This window comes from Nomascus leucogenys, chromosome 10 (genome assembly GCF_006542625.1).
Source record: "Nomascus leucogenys isolate Asia chromosome 10, Asia_NLE_v1, whole genome shotgun sequence".
NCBI lineage: Eukaryota > Metazoa > Chordata > Mammalia > Primates > Hylobatidae > Nomascus > Nomascus leucogenys.
Genome location: NC_044390.1, coordinates 2769177 through 2787539, shown reverse-complemented (window position 1 = coordinate 2787539; position 18363 = coordinate 2769177). Strand labels below are relative to the sequence as shown.

At 41.3% G+C, this 18363-nt stretch overlaps 1 protein-coding gene across 1 annotated transcript in view; it reads left to right on the top strand.

Moving 5' to 3' along the window:
- The window catches only part of NLRP4 (NLR family pyrin domain containing 4), a 46479-nt gene extending 28522 nt beyond the window's left edge, over window positions 1-17957 (top strand). The window contains exons 6-10 of the mRNA XM_003277208.2: window positions 1145-1312; window positions 4260-4430; window positions 13322-13492; window positions 14973-15143; window positions 17589-17957. Of these exons, the coding sequence (XP_003277256.2) occupies window positions 1145-1312; window positions 4260-4430; window positions 13322-13492; window positions 14973-15143; window positions 17589-17706 (799 nt within the window). The 3' untranslated portion in view covers window positions 17707-17957. The remainder of the gene's footprint in view (window positions 1-1144; window positions 1313-4259; window positions 4431-13321; window positions 13493-14972; window positions 15144-17588) is intronic.
- Window positions 17958-18363: the final 406 nt, after the last annotated feature.

Below are 18363 nucleotides of genomic sequence, written 5' to 3'. Positions count from 1 at the left end.
CCAAAGTGCTGGGATTACAGGCTTGAGCCACCGCACCCGGCCGCACCAACCTATATCTTAAATCTAGAAACAACATTAAAAGCATGCATGGCCACAGAGCCCTCCTGCAGAGGCGTGAGGACCCATGGACTTGGTGACTTGCCAATTCCACGTTTATTTCTGGAGAACTTCCATAATGGCTTTCATCTTTATTCTGTTGTCTCTGAGCTTAGTTTATTTTTTGTGGCAAGCAGAGGTAAGGAGAGTGGTTGAGGTAACAGAAAACCACAATTACTGGCAACACAAATCAACTCAAGCCCCCAAAAAAGGGAGTCCTACGGGACTCGGGTTCAAGGCTTCCTTCATATTCTTTGAGGAGATATTACTTGAGCAGAGACCTGAGTGATAAGGATGTGTCTAACCACAGGCCAGAAAAAGAGCATTCCACTTGGGGTGCACACATGCAAAATAGCCTAAGTTTGGTAAAGGAGCCACTAGAGATGAGTTTGGGGAGGATCAAACGTGAGTAATACCTTAGAGAATGAAACCTGTGTTGTCAGGCAACTGAAAAGAACCAGGGTGGCTTGGACACGGGGACTTGGGAATGGGTAGGACCCTTGTGGATCATGTTGTATATTTTGGGATTTTCTCCAAGTGCAGTGAGATAAGTTACTGGGGGAGGCTAAGCCAAGCATGCATATAACTGAGACTGTGCATCTCAGGTTGGCCATCTCTGTACCCCAGAGACTGTAAGCCAAGCATGCATATAACTGAGACGGTGCATCTCAGGTTGGCTGTCTCTGTACCCCAGAGACTGTAAGCCAAGCATGCATATAACTGAGACGGTGCATCTCAGGTTGGCTGTCTCTGTACCCCAGAGACTGTAAGCCAAGCATGCATATAACTGAGACGGTGCATCTCAGGTTGGCTGTCTCTGTACCCTGGAGACTATAAGTCAAGCATGCATATAACTGAGACTGTGTGTCTCAGGTTGGCCGTCTCTGTACCCCAGAGACTGGGTTGACAGGGATCAAGAACAGGGTTGGGAGGCAGTGAGTCTCTCAAGGACGGCAAATGTGGGCTTCCCGACTCTCATAGGATTAGCAAGAGGAATGAGTCCAGGAACTAGAAACCAACAGAATGTGACATTTTCCCTTTCCTGCAGGCTGGTAAATTGTCACCTCTCACCCATTGATTGTGAAGTCCTTGCCGGCCTTCTAACCAACAACAAGAAGCTGGCGTATCTGAATGTATCCTGCAACCAGTTAGACGCAGGCCTGCCCCTTTTGTGTGCAGCCCTGTGCAGCCCAGACGCGGTCCTGGTGTACCTGATGTGAGTGGATGTTGGGGGTGCCTACTGTGGAGGGCCATGGTGGCAGTTCAAACCTGGGCCTATTGATGACAATCTGCTCATTGATGGAGGCCACATAGCAGAGGTTTAAAAGCTCACGCTTAGGAATCAGAAAAGCCTTGAGTTCTAGTTCAGGATTTACCACGTATGCACTGTCTTCTTGAGCAAAATATTTAACTTTGAAGCAGGGGAAAATCCTGTCTTAGAGGTCTTACGGCTGTCAAGGGAGACTGTCTATACAGAACACGTACTACGTTTCGAAGCTGTTAGGTTGGATTAATGCACCTGCAACACACATGGTACTTCCCGTGTTGATAACGGTTATTTCGAGCATGTAGAGTGGACTTGGTGGGTACTTGGGACAGTAGCAGAGCGAATTGTCTATGGGCCTGCTGACCCCAGTTACTACTATAATACATGTGATGTTCTCGCAGTAATAGGATGAGAAGAGACTATTCAAGCCAGTTTTTAGGGTACGTAAAACACAGAAGGAAGACAGATGGGTAAGTATTAAAGGCCAGTTGATTTACCTATTAATGGAATTCTACTATCTTTAGGCGATACTTATAAAAAAGGGGTGAGGACAGGAGAATATATAGGCATTTGTGTCTTTTCTTTTTCTTTTTTTTTTTTTTTCTTGAGTTTTGAGTTTTGCTCTTGTTGCCCAGGCTGGAGTGCCATGGCATGATCTTGGCTCATCGCAACCTCTGCCTCCCGGGTTCAAGCAATTCCCCTGCCTCAGTCTCCTGAGTAGCTGAGATTACAGGCATGTGCCACCATGCCCGGCTAATCTTGTATTTTTAGTAGAGATGGGGTTTCTCCATGTTGGTCAGGCTGGTCTCGAGTGTGTCTATTTTTTTAATACACAAATATCATTGGAAGAAATGGTATTATAATATAGGCTGCCTGTGAGAAATAGAACTGGGAAGCTGGGAGATAGGGGATGACAGAGATTTTTCCCTCTTTATACTTTTGGGCATTTTGAAATATGAACAACATGAAAGTAAGAGTATTCTGAAAATGTCAAGAAAATGAGAGGATTTATACCTCGAGCTAAAATAGAGGGACAGGGACAGGAGTTAACCTCCCACCTAAAACAACCAAAAATAACCAACTAAATAAAACAACTGTTTAAGACTTCAGACATCAGGCAATGAAGGACAGTGGTGCCTGAGTGATAAGGGACAAACAGGTGAGTCCTAGAATTGTCCCAGGTTACTATCTGGAGAGAGAGTTCAGGATGCACTTCAGGAAGGGGAACCCAGATGGAAGCTGATAGACTCCCTGAGTTGGTGAAACCCCCTCTCTACTAAAAATACAAAATACAAAAATTAGCCGGGCCTGGTGGTGCATGCCTGTAGTCCCAGCTACTCTCGAGGGAAACTGAGGCTGGAGAATCGCTTGAACCTGGGAGGCAGAGGTTGCAGTGAGCCAAGATCGCACCGCCGCACTGCAGCCTGGGTGACAGAGCAAGACTGACTTAAAAAAAAAAAACAAACAAAAAAAAACCCACAAATGCCTGGATATGCCAGAAAATTGAGATCCATGAGAGAAGCAAGCTGGGTGAGGCCTCCGTGGAAATGCAGATCTTGTGTCTGTCAACAGGAAGCAGTTGGCCGTTCTGTCCTAGCCTGTTGGATTTCCATGTGGGAGTGTGGCTCGTTATTGCCAGATATCCCAGTTTTCAAGAGGTTGAAATCTAGATTTTATGTAAAATTTTACTGATGGTTATATATTGCCAACTGATTTTGTTAAACATAAAAGTGCCAGAAAATTTAAATATCTGTAAGCCATATGTGGTTCATTCATCACTAGCTTGCACCCTCTGCTTTTTTGTTTTTCTCTACTACACACTTTTTTTTCAAAGCGAACATGGATCCTTAAAAAAAAAAAATTCATAAACTGGCTGAGAGTGGAGTCTCACACCTATATTCCCAACACTTTGGGACGCCAAGGCAGGTGAATTGTTTGAGCCTAGGAGTTCAAGACCAGCCTGGGCAACATGACGAAACCCTATCTTGACAAAAAAAAATACAAAAATTAGCTTGGTGTGGTGGCACACACCTGTAGTCTCAGCTACTCAGAAGACTGAGGTGCTGAGGTGGGAGGATCCCTTCAGCCCAGGAGGTAGAGGCTGCAGTGAGCTGTGATCGTGCCATTGCTCTCCAGCCTAGGTGACAGAGCCAGACCCTGTCTCCAAAAAAAAAAAAAAAGTTTTGAACCTATTATGATTTTAAAGAAAAATGAAATTGAAAAAGTTGAGGATTCTACACATGAGGTAATCAATACACTTTACCAGCCCATGAGGGAACAGTCTCAGAAGGTCCGTGTCTTGTCCAAGGACATCATCCGATGAAGAATTAGAACCAAAATTAAAGCCCTGTTAGAGTATTAGCTATGCCATATTACACGATACTTTTTCCTTCTGCGTTACCCTCTTATTTTCTAATTCTTCTATCATGCAAGTAAGAAGAAATGAGAGGGCCGGACGCGGTGGCTCACGCCTTGTAATCCCAGCACTTTGGGAGGCTGAGGCGGGCAGATCACCTGAGGTCAGGAGTTCGAGACCGGCCTGGCCAACATGGTGAAACTCTGTCTCTACTAAAAATGCAAAAATTAGCCAGGTGTGGTTGTGGGCGCCTGTAATCTCAGCTACTTGGGAGGCTAAGGAAATAGAACCACTTGAACCCGGGAGGCGGAGGTTGCAGTGAGCCCAGATCGTGCCGTTGCACTCGAGCCTGGGTGACGAGAGCAAAACTCCGTCTCAAAAGAAGAAAAGAGAGGAGGTGTTTTCAGATAATCCAGAACTTCATCTCAGTTGGGGAGTTTGTAAGATTATAGAAATATTACCCCGAATGTGAAATTAAACAAAGCTCCCTGAGACACCACGTCCCTCTTCACTCTCCTTCTCGTGTTTCTGTCCCCATAGGTTGGCTTTCTGCCACCTCAGTGAGCAATGCTGCGAATACATCTCGGAAATGCTTCTGCGTAACAAGAGCGTGCGCTATCTAGACCTCAGCGCCAATGTCCTGAAGGACGAAGGACTGAAAACCCTCTGCGAGGCCTTGAAACGCCCAGACTGCTGCCTGGATTCGCTGTGGTAAGCTTTGTGCTGTTTCTTTGAAGACCAAGCCGTCTTTTCAAGCGCGTGCACTGCTGAGAATGGGGCATCTGGAATTGAGGAAGGCCGTAGTGTCTGTGCCTGGGCATGTGAAGGTTTAAAAAATACTTGCTTCAGATTCTTGTCGAGACGTTCGTGTAAAGAAATCAGCACCCTGACTTCTATGTCACGGATTTAATATGTTGCAAATAGTTCCCCAGTGGCATATAGGTAGAGGACTGAGAGAGCTGGAATCAGGTCTGGGACCTGAGGGGCAATTTCATGGCTAAGGTGATATTTGGTGTGAGTTCTACAACATGAATGCACTTCATCAGGTGCAAAAATAAAGCCAAAATTCCAGGTAGAAGGGTAAAACGTGAAGGTGGGAGATCCAAAAATACGCGTGAGAGTTAATGTGTATAATAGAGAATGCTTTAGAAGAAGGCAAAGGGTAGCATGAGATCAGCCAGAAAGGAGATGGTGAAAAGACTTAATTTCATGTTATCAAATAGAGAAATTTCTGGGTAACCCCTGTAGCGGCGGTGACAGTGTTTTTAGAATTACCAGTTAGGATAACATGTTGTTATGCACTTTCCCTGAAAATTACAGAGACTTCTGAAATGTGGCAGCGTGATTTTTACCTAATCCATTAGGAAATCAGTTTAGGATTTTGTATTCCTCACTTGAAGAGTATGTTAAATAACATAACAAAAACACCAAATGCATTCTTTCTCTCCCAGTGGTGCGTTAGGCTATCTGGGCCAGTCATTGAAACTGAAAGACACCAAAAACATCAGATACAATATCAAGAAAAAATTTAAAAGCATCTAGAAGCTAAACAGAAATATTCTTTTTTTTTTTTGGAGACAGAAGAGTCTCGCTCTGTCAGCCCAGGCTGGAGTACAGTGGCACAATCTCGGCTCACTGCAAGCTCCGCCTCCTGGGTTCACATCATTCTCGTCTCAGCCTCCCGAGTAGCTGGAACTACAGGTGCCCGCCACCACACCTGGCTGATGTTTTTTTGTATTTTTAGTAGAGATGGGGTTTCACTGTGTTAGCCAGGATGGTCTCGATCTCCTGACCTCATGATCCACCCACCTCGGCCTCCCAAAGTGCTGGGATTCCAGGCGTGAGCCACCATGTCCAGCCCAAACAGAAATATCCTTAAGCAGCAGGCTAAGTAGATAGCACTTAAGGCCATCCAAAACTCCTTAAGACATATTAAAAACACAACATAACCTTAAACTAGTACTGAACAGATGCCTGAAAGAAACAAGAGCAAATCGTCTCAGGAGATAGGTAATAGGATGACATGATCCTTGACCTCAGCTTATTCCTAAAAGGATTTTTTAAGGTCAGTAAATACCACACAGTTAAAATAACCCAAACCACAAGGAAATAAAGCTCGTTGAGCCAAGGACAAGTCAAAATACAAATAGCTACCAAACTATCTAATTATCTATAAAGCTATTATACTTACTATGTTTACAGAAAAATAACAAGTTTGAATCTTAGGGAAAAGGAGATGAAATGAGCAAATAATACAACTAGAAATTATAAATATAATAATTGACTATATGGGGTGAATAGTAGATTAGACATAATTAAAGAAAAAATTAGTAAAATAGAAGATAAGTTACAATTACCTAGAAAGCAGCGTGAAAACAGAAAAATATGTAAACCATAGAAGAGCGTATAAGACTTAGATGATTAAGACATTCTAACACACTTACTGGGAATCCCGGAAAGATAAAATATTTTAAGAAGGCTGAAATTTTTCTGTAACCGATGAAAGATTCCAATTCAGATTCGAGCATCCAAATAAGCGCTTAACAGGATAAATAGTGGAGAAACTGTTGAACACCAGCTACAAAGATGTTGGTCTGTAAAGATTTAACAAGGGGCTGGGAGCTGGGGGAAGTGATATCTACAAGAAAGGAGACAGACTTGGGTGAAGAGTAGCAGCGGAAACCAGAGGGCAGTACAGTGAGATATTCAGTATGGTGGGGAGATGGGAGGGTGGATTGTCAACCTAGAATTCTATAGCCACCAAAAACTATCAAGAATGAGGATAAAAACACATTTTCAAATAAATACCAAGTTTCTTACCACCAGATCCTTCCTAAAAGTAATTCTAAAGACTGTTTCTTAGACAGAAGTAAATCGTTCCAGATGGAAGAGAGATAGAGCGAAGAAAGGGGTAGATCTCTGGATAAATCTAAACAAAATGTGGATTGTGTATAAAAATAATACCATCTTGAAGATTTGATGGAAAAAATATACAACAGCCATAACAAAATATAAAGGGGTAAATTAAGGTGAATACTCAAATTAGCAGAAAAGAGGAGACAGAATGATTAAAAAATTCCCGATCCAAAAAAGAACAAGGAAACAAAAATTGAACAGATAAGAAAATATAAAACAAGATATATATTTGAATTCAAATATACTAGTAATTAAACATAAACAGATTAAATGTTTCAGCTGAAAGATTGCCATATTAAAACGTAACTAATGTTTATACGTTACTTATTAAAACGTAAGGTTGGGTTGTATGACATTGTGAACTGTAGTAAGTGCCACTGAGCTGTTCACTTTAATATAGTTAATCTTATGTAAATTTTACCTCAAGAAACGATGAAAACGAAAAGATAGAAAAAAAGAACATGCAAATGTTAAAGAAAAGGAAGCTTATGCAACTGTATGAATCAGACAAAATAGAATTTAAGACAAAGTATTATTTGATTCATTATTTGGTTCATGCTAATTTTTAAATTATCTTCCTACTTAATTGAACTTTAAATCTTACAAGGTGAACATAATTACTTCCCATATAGAGTCCAGGAATCTAAGAGAAATCGTAATGGAAATTAGAACATATGTTGAAATGAAAAAAGAATATACTTTGCAACAAACTCAGATGGAGCTGTAGGGCATGTATATATTTTAAAAGGCATCTAAAGAATAATGAACTTAAGGGGTTTTTTTGATATTATGTATACATTTTAATTGAAATATATTATTCTAAAGTGTATTATACACACAGAAGGGCACATATACCACACATATACAGTTTGATGTATTTAATTTTCACAATTGGAAGATAGCTGTGTACCCATCACTTTGTATTCTTTATTTTTATTTTCATTTTATTTTATTATTATACTTTAGGTTTTAGGGTACATGTGCACAATGTGCAGGTTTGTTACATATGTATCCATGTGCCATGTTGTTTTCCTGCACCCATTAACTCGTCATTTAGCATTAGGTATATCTCCTATTGCTGTCCCTCCCCCCTCCCCCCACCCCACAACAGTCCCCGGAGTGTGATGTTCCCCTTCCTGTGTCCATGAGTTCTCATTGTTCAATTCCCACCTATGAGTGAGAACATGCAGTGTTTGGTTTTTTTGTCCTTGCGACAGTTTACTGAGAATGATGGTTTCCAGTTTCATCCATGTCCCTACAAAGGACATGAATTCATCATTTTTTATGGCTGCATAGTATTCCATGGTGTATATGTGCCACATTTTCTTAATGCAGTCTATCGTTGTTGGACATTTGGGTTGGTTCCAAGTCTTTGCTATTGTGAATAGTGCCGCAGGAAACATATGTGTGCATGTGTCTTTATAGCAGCATGATTTATAGTCCTTTGGGTATATACCCAGTAATGGGATGGCTGGGTCAAATGGTATTTCTAGTTCTAGATCCCTGAGGAATCGCCACACTGACTTCCACAATGGTTGAACTAGTTTACAGTCCCACCAACAGTGTAAAAGTGTTCCTATTTCTCCGCATCCTCTCCAGCATCTGTTGTTTCCTGACTTTTTAATGATCGCCATTCTAACTGGTGTGAGATGGTATCTCACTGTGGTTTTGGTTTGCATTTCTCTGATGGCCAGTGATGATGAGCACTTTTTCATGTGTTTTTTGGCTGCATAAATGTCTTCTTTTGATAAGTGTCTGTTCATGTCCTCTGCCCACTTTTTGATGGGGTTGTTTGTTTTTTTCTTGTAAATTTGTTTGAGTTCATTGTAGATTCTGGATATTAGCCCTTTGTCAGATGAGTAGGTTGCAAAAATTTTCTCCCATTCTGTAGGTTGCCTGTTCACTCTGATGGTAGTTTCTCTTGCTGTGCAGAAGCTCTTTAGTTTAATTAGATCCCATTTGTCAATTTTGGCTTTTGTTGCCATTGCTTTTGGTGTTTTAGACATGAAGTCCTTGCCCATGCCTAGGTCCTGAATGGTATTGCCTAGGTTTTCTTCTAGGGTTTTTATGGTTTTAGGTCTAACATGTAAGTCTTTAATCCATCTTGAATTAATTTTTGTATAAGGTGTAAGGAAGGGATCCAGTTTCAGCTTTCTACATATGGCTAGCCAGTTTTCCCAGCACCATTTATTAAATAGGGAATCCTTTCCCCATTTCTTGTTTTTGTCAGGTTTGTCAAAGATCAGATAGTTGTAGATATGTGGCATTATTTCTGAGGGCTCTGTTCTGTTCCATTGATCTGTGTCTCTGTTGTGGTACCAGTACCATGCTGTTTTGGTTACTGTAGCCTTGTAGTATAGTTTGAAGTCAGGTAGCATGATGCCTCCAGCTTTGTTCTTTTGGCTTAGGATTGCCTTGGCGATGCGGCTCTTTTTTGGTTCCATATGAACTTTAAAGTAGTTTTTTCCAATTCTGTGAAGAAAGTCATTGGTAGTTTGATGGGGATGGCATTGAATCTATAAATTACCTTGGGCAGTATGGCCATTTTCACGATATTGATTCTTCCAACCCATGAGCATGGAATGTTCTTCCATTTGTTTGTATCCTCTTTTATTTCATTGAGCAGTGGTTTGTAGTTCTCCTTGAAGAGGTCCTTCACATCCCTTGTAAGTTGGATTCCTAGGTATTTTATTCTCTTTGAAGCAATTGTGAATGGGAGTTCACTCATGATTTGGCTCTCTGTTTGTCTGTGATTGGTGTACAAGAATGCTTGTGATTTTTGTACATTGATTTTGTATCCTGAGACTTTGCTGAAGTTGCTAATCAGCTTAAGGAGATTTTGGGCTGAGACAATGGGGTTTTCTAGATATACAATCATGTCATCTGCAAACAGGGACAATTTGACTTCCTCTTTTCCTAATTGAATACCCTTTATTTCCTTCTCCTGCCTGATTGCCCTGGCCAGAACTTCCAGCACTATGTTGAATAGGAATGGTGAGAGAGGGCATCCCTGTCTTGTGCCAGTTTTCAAAGGGAATGCTTCCAGTTTTTGCCCATTCAGTATGATATTGGCTGTGGAAGGGTTTTTTTTTTAATGGTAAAATAAACCCCCTAAAGGATGGAAGGAACTGGCCGGGCACGGTGGCTCATGCCTGTAATCCCAGCACTTTGGGAGGCCGAGGCGGGCGGATCACGAGGTCAGGAGATCGAGGCCATCCTGGCTAACGCGGTGAAACCCCGTCTCTACTAAAAATACAAAAAATTAGCTGGGCCTGGTGGTGGGCACCTGTGGTCCCAGCTACTCCGGAGGCTGAGGCAGGAGAATGGCGTGAACCCGGGAGGTGGAGCTTGCAATGAGCCAAGATCGCGCCACTGCACTCCAGCCTGGGCGACAGAGCGAGACTCCGCCTCAAAAAAAAAAAAGGATGGAAGGAAATAAAAATAAGGACGGAAACTAATGAAACAAAAATCACAGTGGAAAAGATCAGAAACCTGCAAGGTGGTTCTTTGCAAAAACAATTTTTGTTAATGCCGTCCTGTAGAATATAAAGCAAGCCACACATGGAATATTAAATTTTCAAGTGGCCATATTAAAAAATGAAAGTAAACATTTGAAACGAATTTTAATAATATAGTTTATTTAGCCATATATCAAACATCACTTCAATATGTAATCAGTACAAAAAATTATTAATGAGATATTTTACTTTTTTTTTGTAGCTCTTTAAGATTCACTATGTATTTTATACTATGGCACATCTAGATTTAGACAAGCTACATTCCAAGTGCTCAGTGGTCACACGTGGCTGGCTATCACACTGAACAGTGCAGGTCTATATCAAGCATGGGACAAGAAACATTACTACAGATGCTACAGATATTTAAAAGATTACATATAAGCACCTTTACACAATAAACTTGAAAATTTAGATATTTTGAAGACTCAATAAGCTTCTAAAATAATATAACTTAAATGTACTCAAGAGAAATGAAAAATGAATCAGTCAAATCTTTTTATATAGAAAATTCCAGGCTTAGAAGCCTTCATTGGTGATTCTTACCAGATATTCAAAGAATAAATAATTCCACTCTTACATCAGCTTTTTCAGGATCAGAAGAGAAGAAACTCCCCACCTTTTTTTGTGGCTAGCATAATCTTGATGCCAGAAGCCAATAAGAATTTTATTGGTTTTAATATAATCCTTACAATTTTTGTAAGAAAGCAGAATTAAAAGCTAGTGTCATTCATGAAATGCAAAAACACTAAACAGAATATTAAGCAGAATCCGTAAATGTATTAAAAGAATAAACATAATAACTAAGTTGGGCTTATCCCCAAAAGGTAAAGTTGCTTTAACATTACAAAGATTAGTAAAAAAATCAATGTCGTCCAGGCGCGGTGGCTCACGCTTGTAATCCTAGCACTTTGGGAGGCCGAGGTGGGCGGATCACGAGGTCAGGAGATCGAGACCACGGTGAAACCCCGTCTCTACTAAAAATACAAAAAAATTAGCTGGGCGTGGTGGCAGGTGCCTGTAGTCCCAGCTACTCAGGAGGCTGAGGCAGGAGAATGGCGTGAACCCAGGAAGTGGAGCTTGCAGTGAGCCGAGATCGTGCCACTGCACTCCAGCCTGGGTGACAGAGCAAGACTCCGTCTCAAAAAAAAAAAAAAAAAAAAATCAATGTAAATCACTTTACAGGTTAAAAATAAAAATCATGATCTAAAATGCAAAAAAGTTTGAATTAAAACATACAATTCTTGAAAAACTATTTGGGAACTTCCTTGATGATCTAAAGAATATGTTCAAAAAAATCTAAAGCAAACATTTGTCTAATGATGAGAGAAAAGCTTTCTCTTCAATATCAAGAAAAAGATAAGAACGGTGGCTATAATCACTTCTAGTCAACAATGTCCTGAAAATCTTAGCAAATGCTTCAAGGTAAGAAAAACACTAAACCTGTAATCGTTGGAGAAACACCTAATTCTATGCGGATGATTTGAATGTACATAGAAAAATCCAAGAAAATCTATAGCTAAATTATCAGAATTAGAGTCTAACAAGCTTGCTTGAAACAATATATCAAAAACAGTTACTGGTATACCAACAAGAAGTAATAAGCTAGTGGAATTAAATAAAAGTACCACTTACAGTAACACAAAAAAGAAATTACCTAGAAATAGCTACTGTGATATATGTGAGACTTTTCTAGAGAATATGATCAAATTATGGTATAAAACAGAATGTTATATTCAAAGATTGAAATATTCAGTATCTAAAAAGTCAGTTTTCTGTAAGTTGAATTCATTTGCTTTCAGGAAATTCCAGTGAAAATGCGATGTTTTTGTTTGGTGATTGAATTGAACTTGAAAAGTAAATTTTAAAATGTGTATGGAATTTGCAAGAGGCCAAGAATACCTAAGAAGCACCTAAAATATAAAAAGTAGGGCCGGGCGCGGTGGCTCACGCCTGTAATCTCAGCACTTTGGGAGGCTGTGGCAGGTGGATCACCTGAGGTCAGGAGTTCAAGACCAGCCTGACCAACATAGGGAAACTCCGCCTCTACTGGAAAAAAAAAAAAATTAGCTGGGTATGGTGGTGGGTGCCTGTAATACCAGCTACTCAGGAGGCTGAGGCAGGGGAATCACCTGAACCCGTGAGGCAGAGGTTGCAGTGAGCTGAGACCATGCCATTGCATTCTAGCCTGGACAACAAGAGTGAAACTCCGTCTCAAATAAAAATAATGTAGAAGCCCTTGCTCTAAATGTGTCAAGACTTTCTAAAGTTTTAGAAATTAAAAAAGTATGAGATTCACACAGGTATAAGCAGACAGACCAGAGACACAGAATAGAGATCTCAGAAACAGATGGATCCACGCATGTTCAGATGTTGCATCATGGAATAGTGTATCACTGGTGCCGAGAGAGGACAGACCTTCAACAAACGATGCTGAGACAATTCAGTTGTCCCTTCATATCCACAGGAGGTTCGCTACAGATTTCCCCTGAGGATTCCAAAATCTGTAGATGCTCAGGTTCCTTATGTAAAATGGCATAGGGTTTGTTTGTTCTGAGACAGTCTCTCACTTTGTCGCCCAGGCTGGAGTGCAGTGCTGCAATCTCAGCTCACTGCAACCTCTGCCTCCCGAGTTCAAGTGATTCTCATGCCTCAACCTCCTGGGTAGCTGGGACTACAGGCACGCATTGCCATGCCCAGCTAATTTTTTGTATTTTTTTTTTTTTTTTTTTTTTTTTAGTAGAGATGGGGTTTCACCATGTTGGCCAGGCTAGTCTCGAACTTCTGACCTCAGGTGATCCACTCACTTCAGCCTCCCAAAGTGCTGGGATTACAGGCGTGAGCCACTGCACCTGGCCTATAGTGTTTGCATATAATGTACAAGCATCTTCCCATAATACTGTAAATCATCTTTAAGTTACTATGATATGTAATACAATGTAAATGTTGTGTGAAAAGTTGTTATACTCTATTGGTTTTTTCATTTGATTTTTTATTGTTTTGTTTTAATTCTTGAATAATTTCAATCTGCCACTAGTTGAATCTGGATATGGAGGACTGACGGTGCCTATCCACATGAATTACAAAGGCTGTCGTGCTTTGGTGTCTCTTTTCCTGATATTAGACCAAGTTGTAATAGCCTTTAAGCATGGTACCCTTACTCTTTTGCAGTTTGGTAAAATGTTTTATCACCGCTGACGGCTGTGAAGACCTCGCCTCTGCTCTCATCAGCAATCAAAACCTGAAGATTCTGCAAATTGGGTGCAATGAAATCGGTGATGTGGGCGTGCAGCTGTTGTGTCGGACTCTGACGCATCCAGATTGCCGCTTAGAGATTCTTGGGTGGGTATCGCCAAACTCCTGGTTATGTTTTCATGAGTGGCAAAGACGGAAAATGGATGGGAAGAAAGAGAAAGATGAAAACTCCAACAGGACCACATAGCAGCTAGCTGTGGTTGCATCATGAACCGTTGTAAAACTTCAGGGCTTAAGGCAGTGAGAAGTTAGATTGCTGCTGGCTCTGCTTGTCTGGGCAGGCGTCACTGACCTCAGCCAGGTGTGCTTAGGAAGCCATGGTTAACTGAGGGATTGGCTGGTTTGGGTTGACCTCGCTATATGGTATGGAGGTTGGCTGGCTGGGTTGGCTGTCCCCTTGGGGATGACAGGTGTAACTGGCCCATGTCTCATTATTTAACTGGTTGGCCTGGGCTCATTGACATGGCATCTGTATCAGTTTGCCAGGGTTTAAAAAGTACCATGGACTGGGTGGCTTAGATAATGAATTTATCACTTCACGGTTATGGAGGCTGAGAGTCTGAGATCGACGTGTCAGCAGAGTTGGCTCCTTCTGAAGGCCATGAGGGAGAATCTGCTCCAGGTCCTTCTCCTTGTCTTGCTGATAACCATCTGTCTTCTCCCTGTGTCTTCATGTTCTCTTCCCTCTATGTGTGTGTGTCCCAATTTCCTCTTATAAGAACACTAGTCATATGATTAGAGTCCCCCCAGTGTCCTCATTTTAGCTTAATTGCCTCTATAAAGACCTTGTATCCAAGTATGATCACATTTTGGGGTACTGGGGGTTAAGACTTCAACATATAAATTTTGGCAGGGAGAGAATTGAGCCCATAGCAGCATCTCAGGAGTTCAAGAGATGAAGTATAGAAAACATCCAAGATCACCAGGTGTGATAGCTTATTCCTGTAATCCCAGCACTATAGGAGGATGAGGCAAGCCAATAGCTTGAGCCTAGGAGTTCAAGACCAGCCTGGGCAACATGGTGAAACCCCATCTCCACAAAAATTAGCCCCCAGGCATGGTGCATGCCTGTAGCCCCAGCTACTCAGGAGGCTGAGGCAGGAAAATTGCTAGAACCCAGGAGGTCAAGGCTGCAGTGAGCCATGGTCATGCCGCTGCACTCCAGCCAGGATGACAGAGACCCCATCTCCAAAGAAGAAAAACATCCAAGATGGTGGCTCATAACTCCCCTAACCTTGATTCCATTGTGTTATATTATTCAAAGCAAGGTATGAAGCTGGCTCAGATGTCATATTATCCAAAGCAAGGTGTGAAGCTGGAGATAGACTCTGTTAGTGGAGTGAGCTGCAAAGTCACATTGCTGTGGGCAGGGATACAGAAGAATGGACACTTATGGCCACTTTTACTGACTACCCACAGATGCATGATCTGATGTCGTAAACACTGGACTGTGAGAGATTGCACTTGAGGCAGTGGGGTGTGCCTCAGCTAGATGCCTAGCTCACATCCCATCCTACCTCCACCCTGAGGCTGGGGCCGCTTCTTACCATGTGTCTTTTTGTTGCAGGTTGGAAGAATGTGGGTTAACGAGCGCCTGCTGTAAGGATCTCGCGTCTGTTCTCACCAGCAGTAAGATGCTGCAGCAGCTCAACCTGACCTTGAACGCCTTGGACCACACAGGGGTTGTTGTGCTCTGTGAGGCCCTGAGACACCCAGCGTGTGCCCTGCAGGTGCTGGGGTGAGCTGGGGTCTGTTGTGCTCTATGGGCAGAGTGCCTCGGGCTAAGAAGGGATTGGCTGGGACCTGCAGTGTAATCATGTTGCATTTAAAATGCAAATGATATTCCTTGTCTCAGGGTTGTTGCAGGAGTAAGAACCAAGCAGGTGAGTATAAAACTGTTACCACAGTAAGTTGTGAACGGTGAATGTCCAACAAATGGAAGTACTTGTGAAGTGGCCTCATTGTCTAGGGGTAACACCGGAAGTTCGTCGTCCCAGGGCCTTGGAGATCCAAGGACGCAGACACACAAAGAGTGAGGTTAAGAGCAGAAGTTTAATAGGCAAAAGAAAGAAGAGCTGTCTGCTACAGAGAGGGGTCTCGGAAAAATGGATTGCTGGATCCATGGTGAAATGCAGAGGGTTTTATAGACGAGCTTGTGGGGAGGTGGTGTCTGATCTATACAGGGCATGAAAAACTGGTTAGGACCAGGTGTGCTATTTGCATAGGGTGTGAATTTCTGGCAGCTGCCACCCCAGTCCTTTATTAAGCAGGCAGGTTCTCTGCCTGAGCTGCACCATGTTGCCCATTTCTTTCTTACTGTACCCATGCTAATAAAAAAGGGAAGATGGTGCTTCTGTGGTGAATAGGCCTGGCCCCCAGGTAGCTCTTTTCACTGGCGCAGCTGCTGTCATTCCCCTGGTGCAATCTTCTAGCTCCCTTATGTTTGCAGCTCAATTTTTCAGGATGCTCTTTGTTAGAAAAGAAATGATTTCTTGGGCTGCTTTTTGTTAGAAGGGAAGCTCTGCTGAGGACTTTTGCCCTCACTATCTGCCTAAATAATTTTTTACCTCCTATATCTACTTGTTACTATTGTAATACAAATTATGATACATATTTATATTTTAAATATTTATTTGTAAATACAAGTTATATGTATATTCATAAGTATAACATTTATAAATATAAACTTATATTTTATATAAACATATAATTAATATTTTAATTTGTTATATTTATAATTACATATAATCCTACAAACATTATTTTACTAGATAACTATAGAATCCTTAATATTTATTTTTCTCATTCATTTTCCCCTACTGTTTTCAAACCTACATGAGATCAAGGCAATCATAGGCAGTTATTAGGCTGTTCATTTCCAGAAAAGGGAAATACAATGGGTTAAAACTATTATAACTCTAACACTAAAGAACATTCACTGATTTTTTTTTTTCCGTTTTGTGAAGATACAGGTTTGTTTTCTTGAAGTCCATCCTTATAAATCTCCACCTGGAAAGGCTGAGTGCTCGGCATTATCACATTCTTATGTTAATGTTTGCGAAAGATTCAGAATGTAGACTACCAAAGTAGACACGTGATTAAGGGGAAGGACTCGAATTGTCTGTATTCTGAGTCACAGAGGTCTGTGTTTGTCTCCCAGCCTTGCCATGTTTGGCCCTGTAAGCCATTTGTCCTCTTTGATTATCAGCCTCCTATCTACAAAATAGGGGTGATTATTTGGCATGGTAATTATGAAAATATGCATCAGATAATGTGATAACTATGATAGAACTAAATAAGTGAGTTTTCATCTTCCTCTAGCTCCCACCATAGATAGTCTCACAAGGATGTGTATTAAGATACATAGTTGCACTAAAGAACGTAGCTTACCCCAACAGTGTGGGACAGCTGCACGCAAACAGATGCCAAATAGAGACGAGAGATATTATACGTAAAAGGAAGGACCAAGACATGGTGATACTTAATCCTTCTGTCTGATTCAAAGCAATGATACAATGTATGGGAGCTCCAGAAACAAATTGCTTGAATTTGTATCCAGACTACCACTTTCTGGTTTTGTGACCTTAACATTGTTCTGTTGTCTTCATCACAATTATGCTACCTCATAAGGCAGTTGTGAACATTTAATGAGATAGGCATGAAAAAGCCTTAACAGAGGGCCAGGACCCAGGTACTTGGATAATGGAAACTATTAATAATTTATCTTTGAAAAAAATAGCTTCAGGCTTTCTCCCTAACTCCCACTGACTTCTTGTTGCAAATCCAAATGTTTATGTGGAGTTCATGCCTTCTATTACCAATTCTGGACATTTATTTATGTCCAGTGACATGTTGGAGCCAGCTCCTACAAGCTGGTGAGAGCCGTGTGTGTGTATGTGTGTGCACCTGTCTTTGTAACTCTGTTTAGTGACAGCAAGTGGGCAACTCGAAACTGGCCATGATTGGCTTGGAGAATTTACACCACAGAAATTGGCAAAGCTGTAAATTTGGACTTTATTTATTTATTTATTTTCTGGAGATCCAGGGTTAACATTTTATCCTCTTAGAGGCAACACCAGGGTTTCCTAGGCTTGTCCTGGGATGAATTAGGGAGAAAGATGAGCTGCAGAAAAGGGAAAAAGTATGTGAATTAAAAATAGAACCTCTTAAAATATTTTACCAGGCTGAGAAAAACTGATTTTGATGAGGAAACCCAGGCACTTCTGATGGCTGAGGAAGAGAGAAATCCTGACCTGACCATCACAGACGAGTTTGACACAATCACAAGGGTAGAGATCTGATTGCGAGGAACCTGGGCAAAGGACAGGGACTGGGACCATTACTTACATGACGCTGCACCCAGGAGATACAAATCATTGACACTCTGAGTTGTGAGATTTCTGGCACCCCATTCATAGATTTTATATGATATATGTGGTTTTTATGTGCTCTGTGGCCTTGGATGAGCCACTGAAAGGCCTTCATGGTCTCTCGGTCTCACAAGGACATCTTAACCCCTCAATAAAGTGTTATATTTCTAAACATTGGAAAATCTTCTTTTGCCTTTTTTATTTGTATAAATTTAAGGGGTATGAGTACGGTTTTGTTACATGTATATATTGTGTGGGAAAATCTGGGCTAGTATAGCCATCACACAGATAGTGTACATTGTACCCATTAGGTCAGTTCTCACCCTGCACCTCCCTCTCACCCTCCTCAGCCTCCAATGTCTACTATTCCACACTTTTTTTTTATTTTTTTATTTTTTATTTATTTATTTTTTTTTTTTTTTGAGATATAGTTTTGCTCTTGTTGCCTAGGCTGGAGTGCAATGGCGCGATCGCAGCTCACCACAACCTCCACCTCCTGGGTTCAAGCGATTTCTCCTGCCTCAGCCTCCTGAGTAGCTGGGATTATAGGCATGCACCACCATACCTGGCTAATTTTTTTTTTAAAGT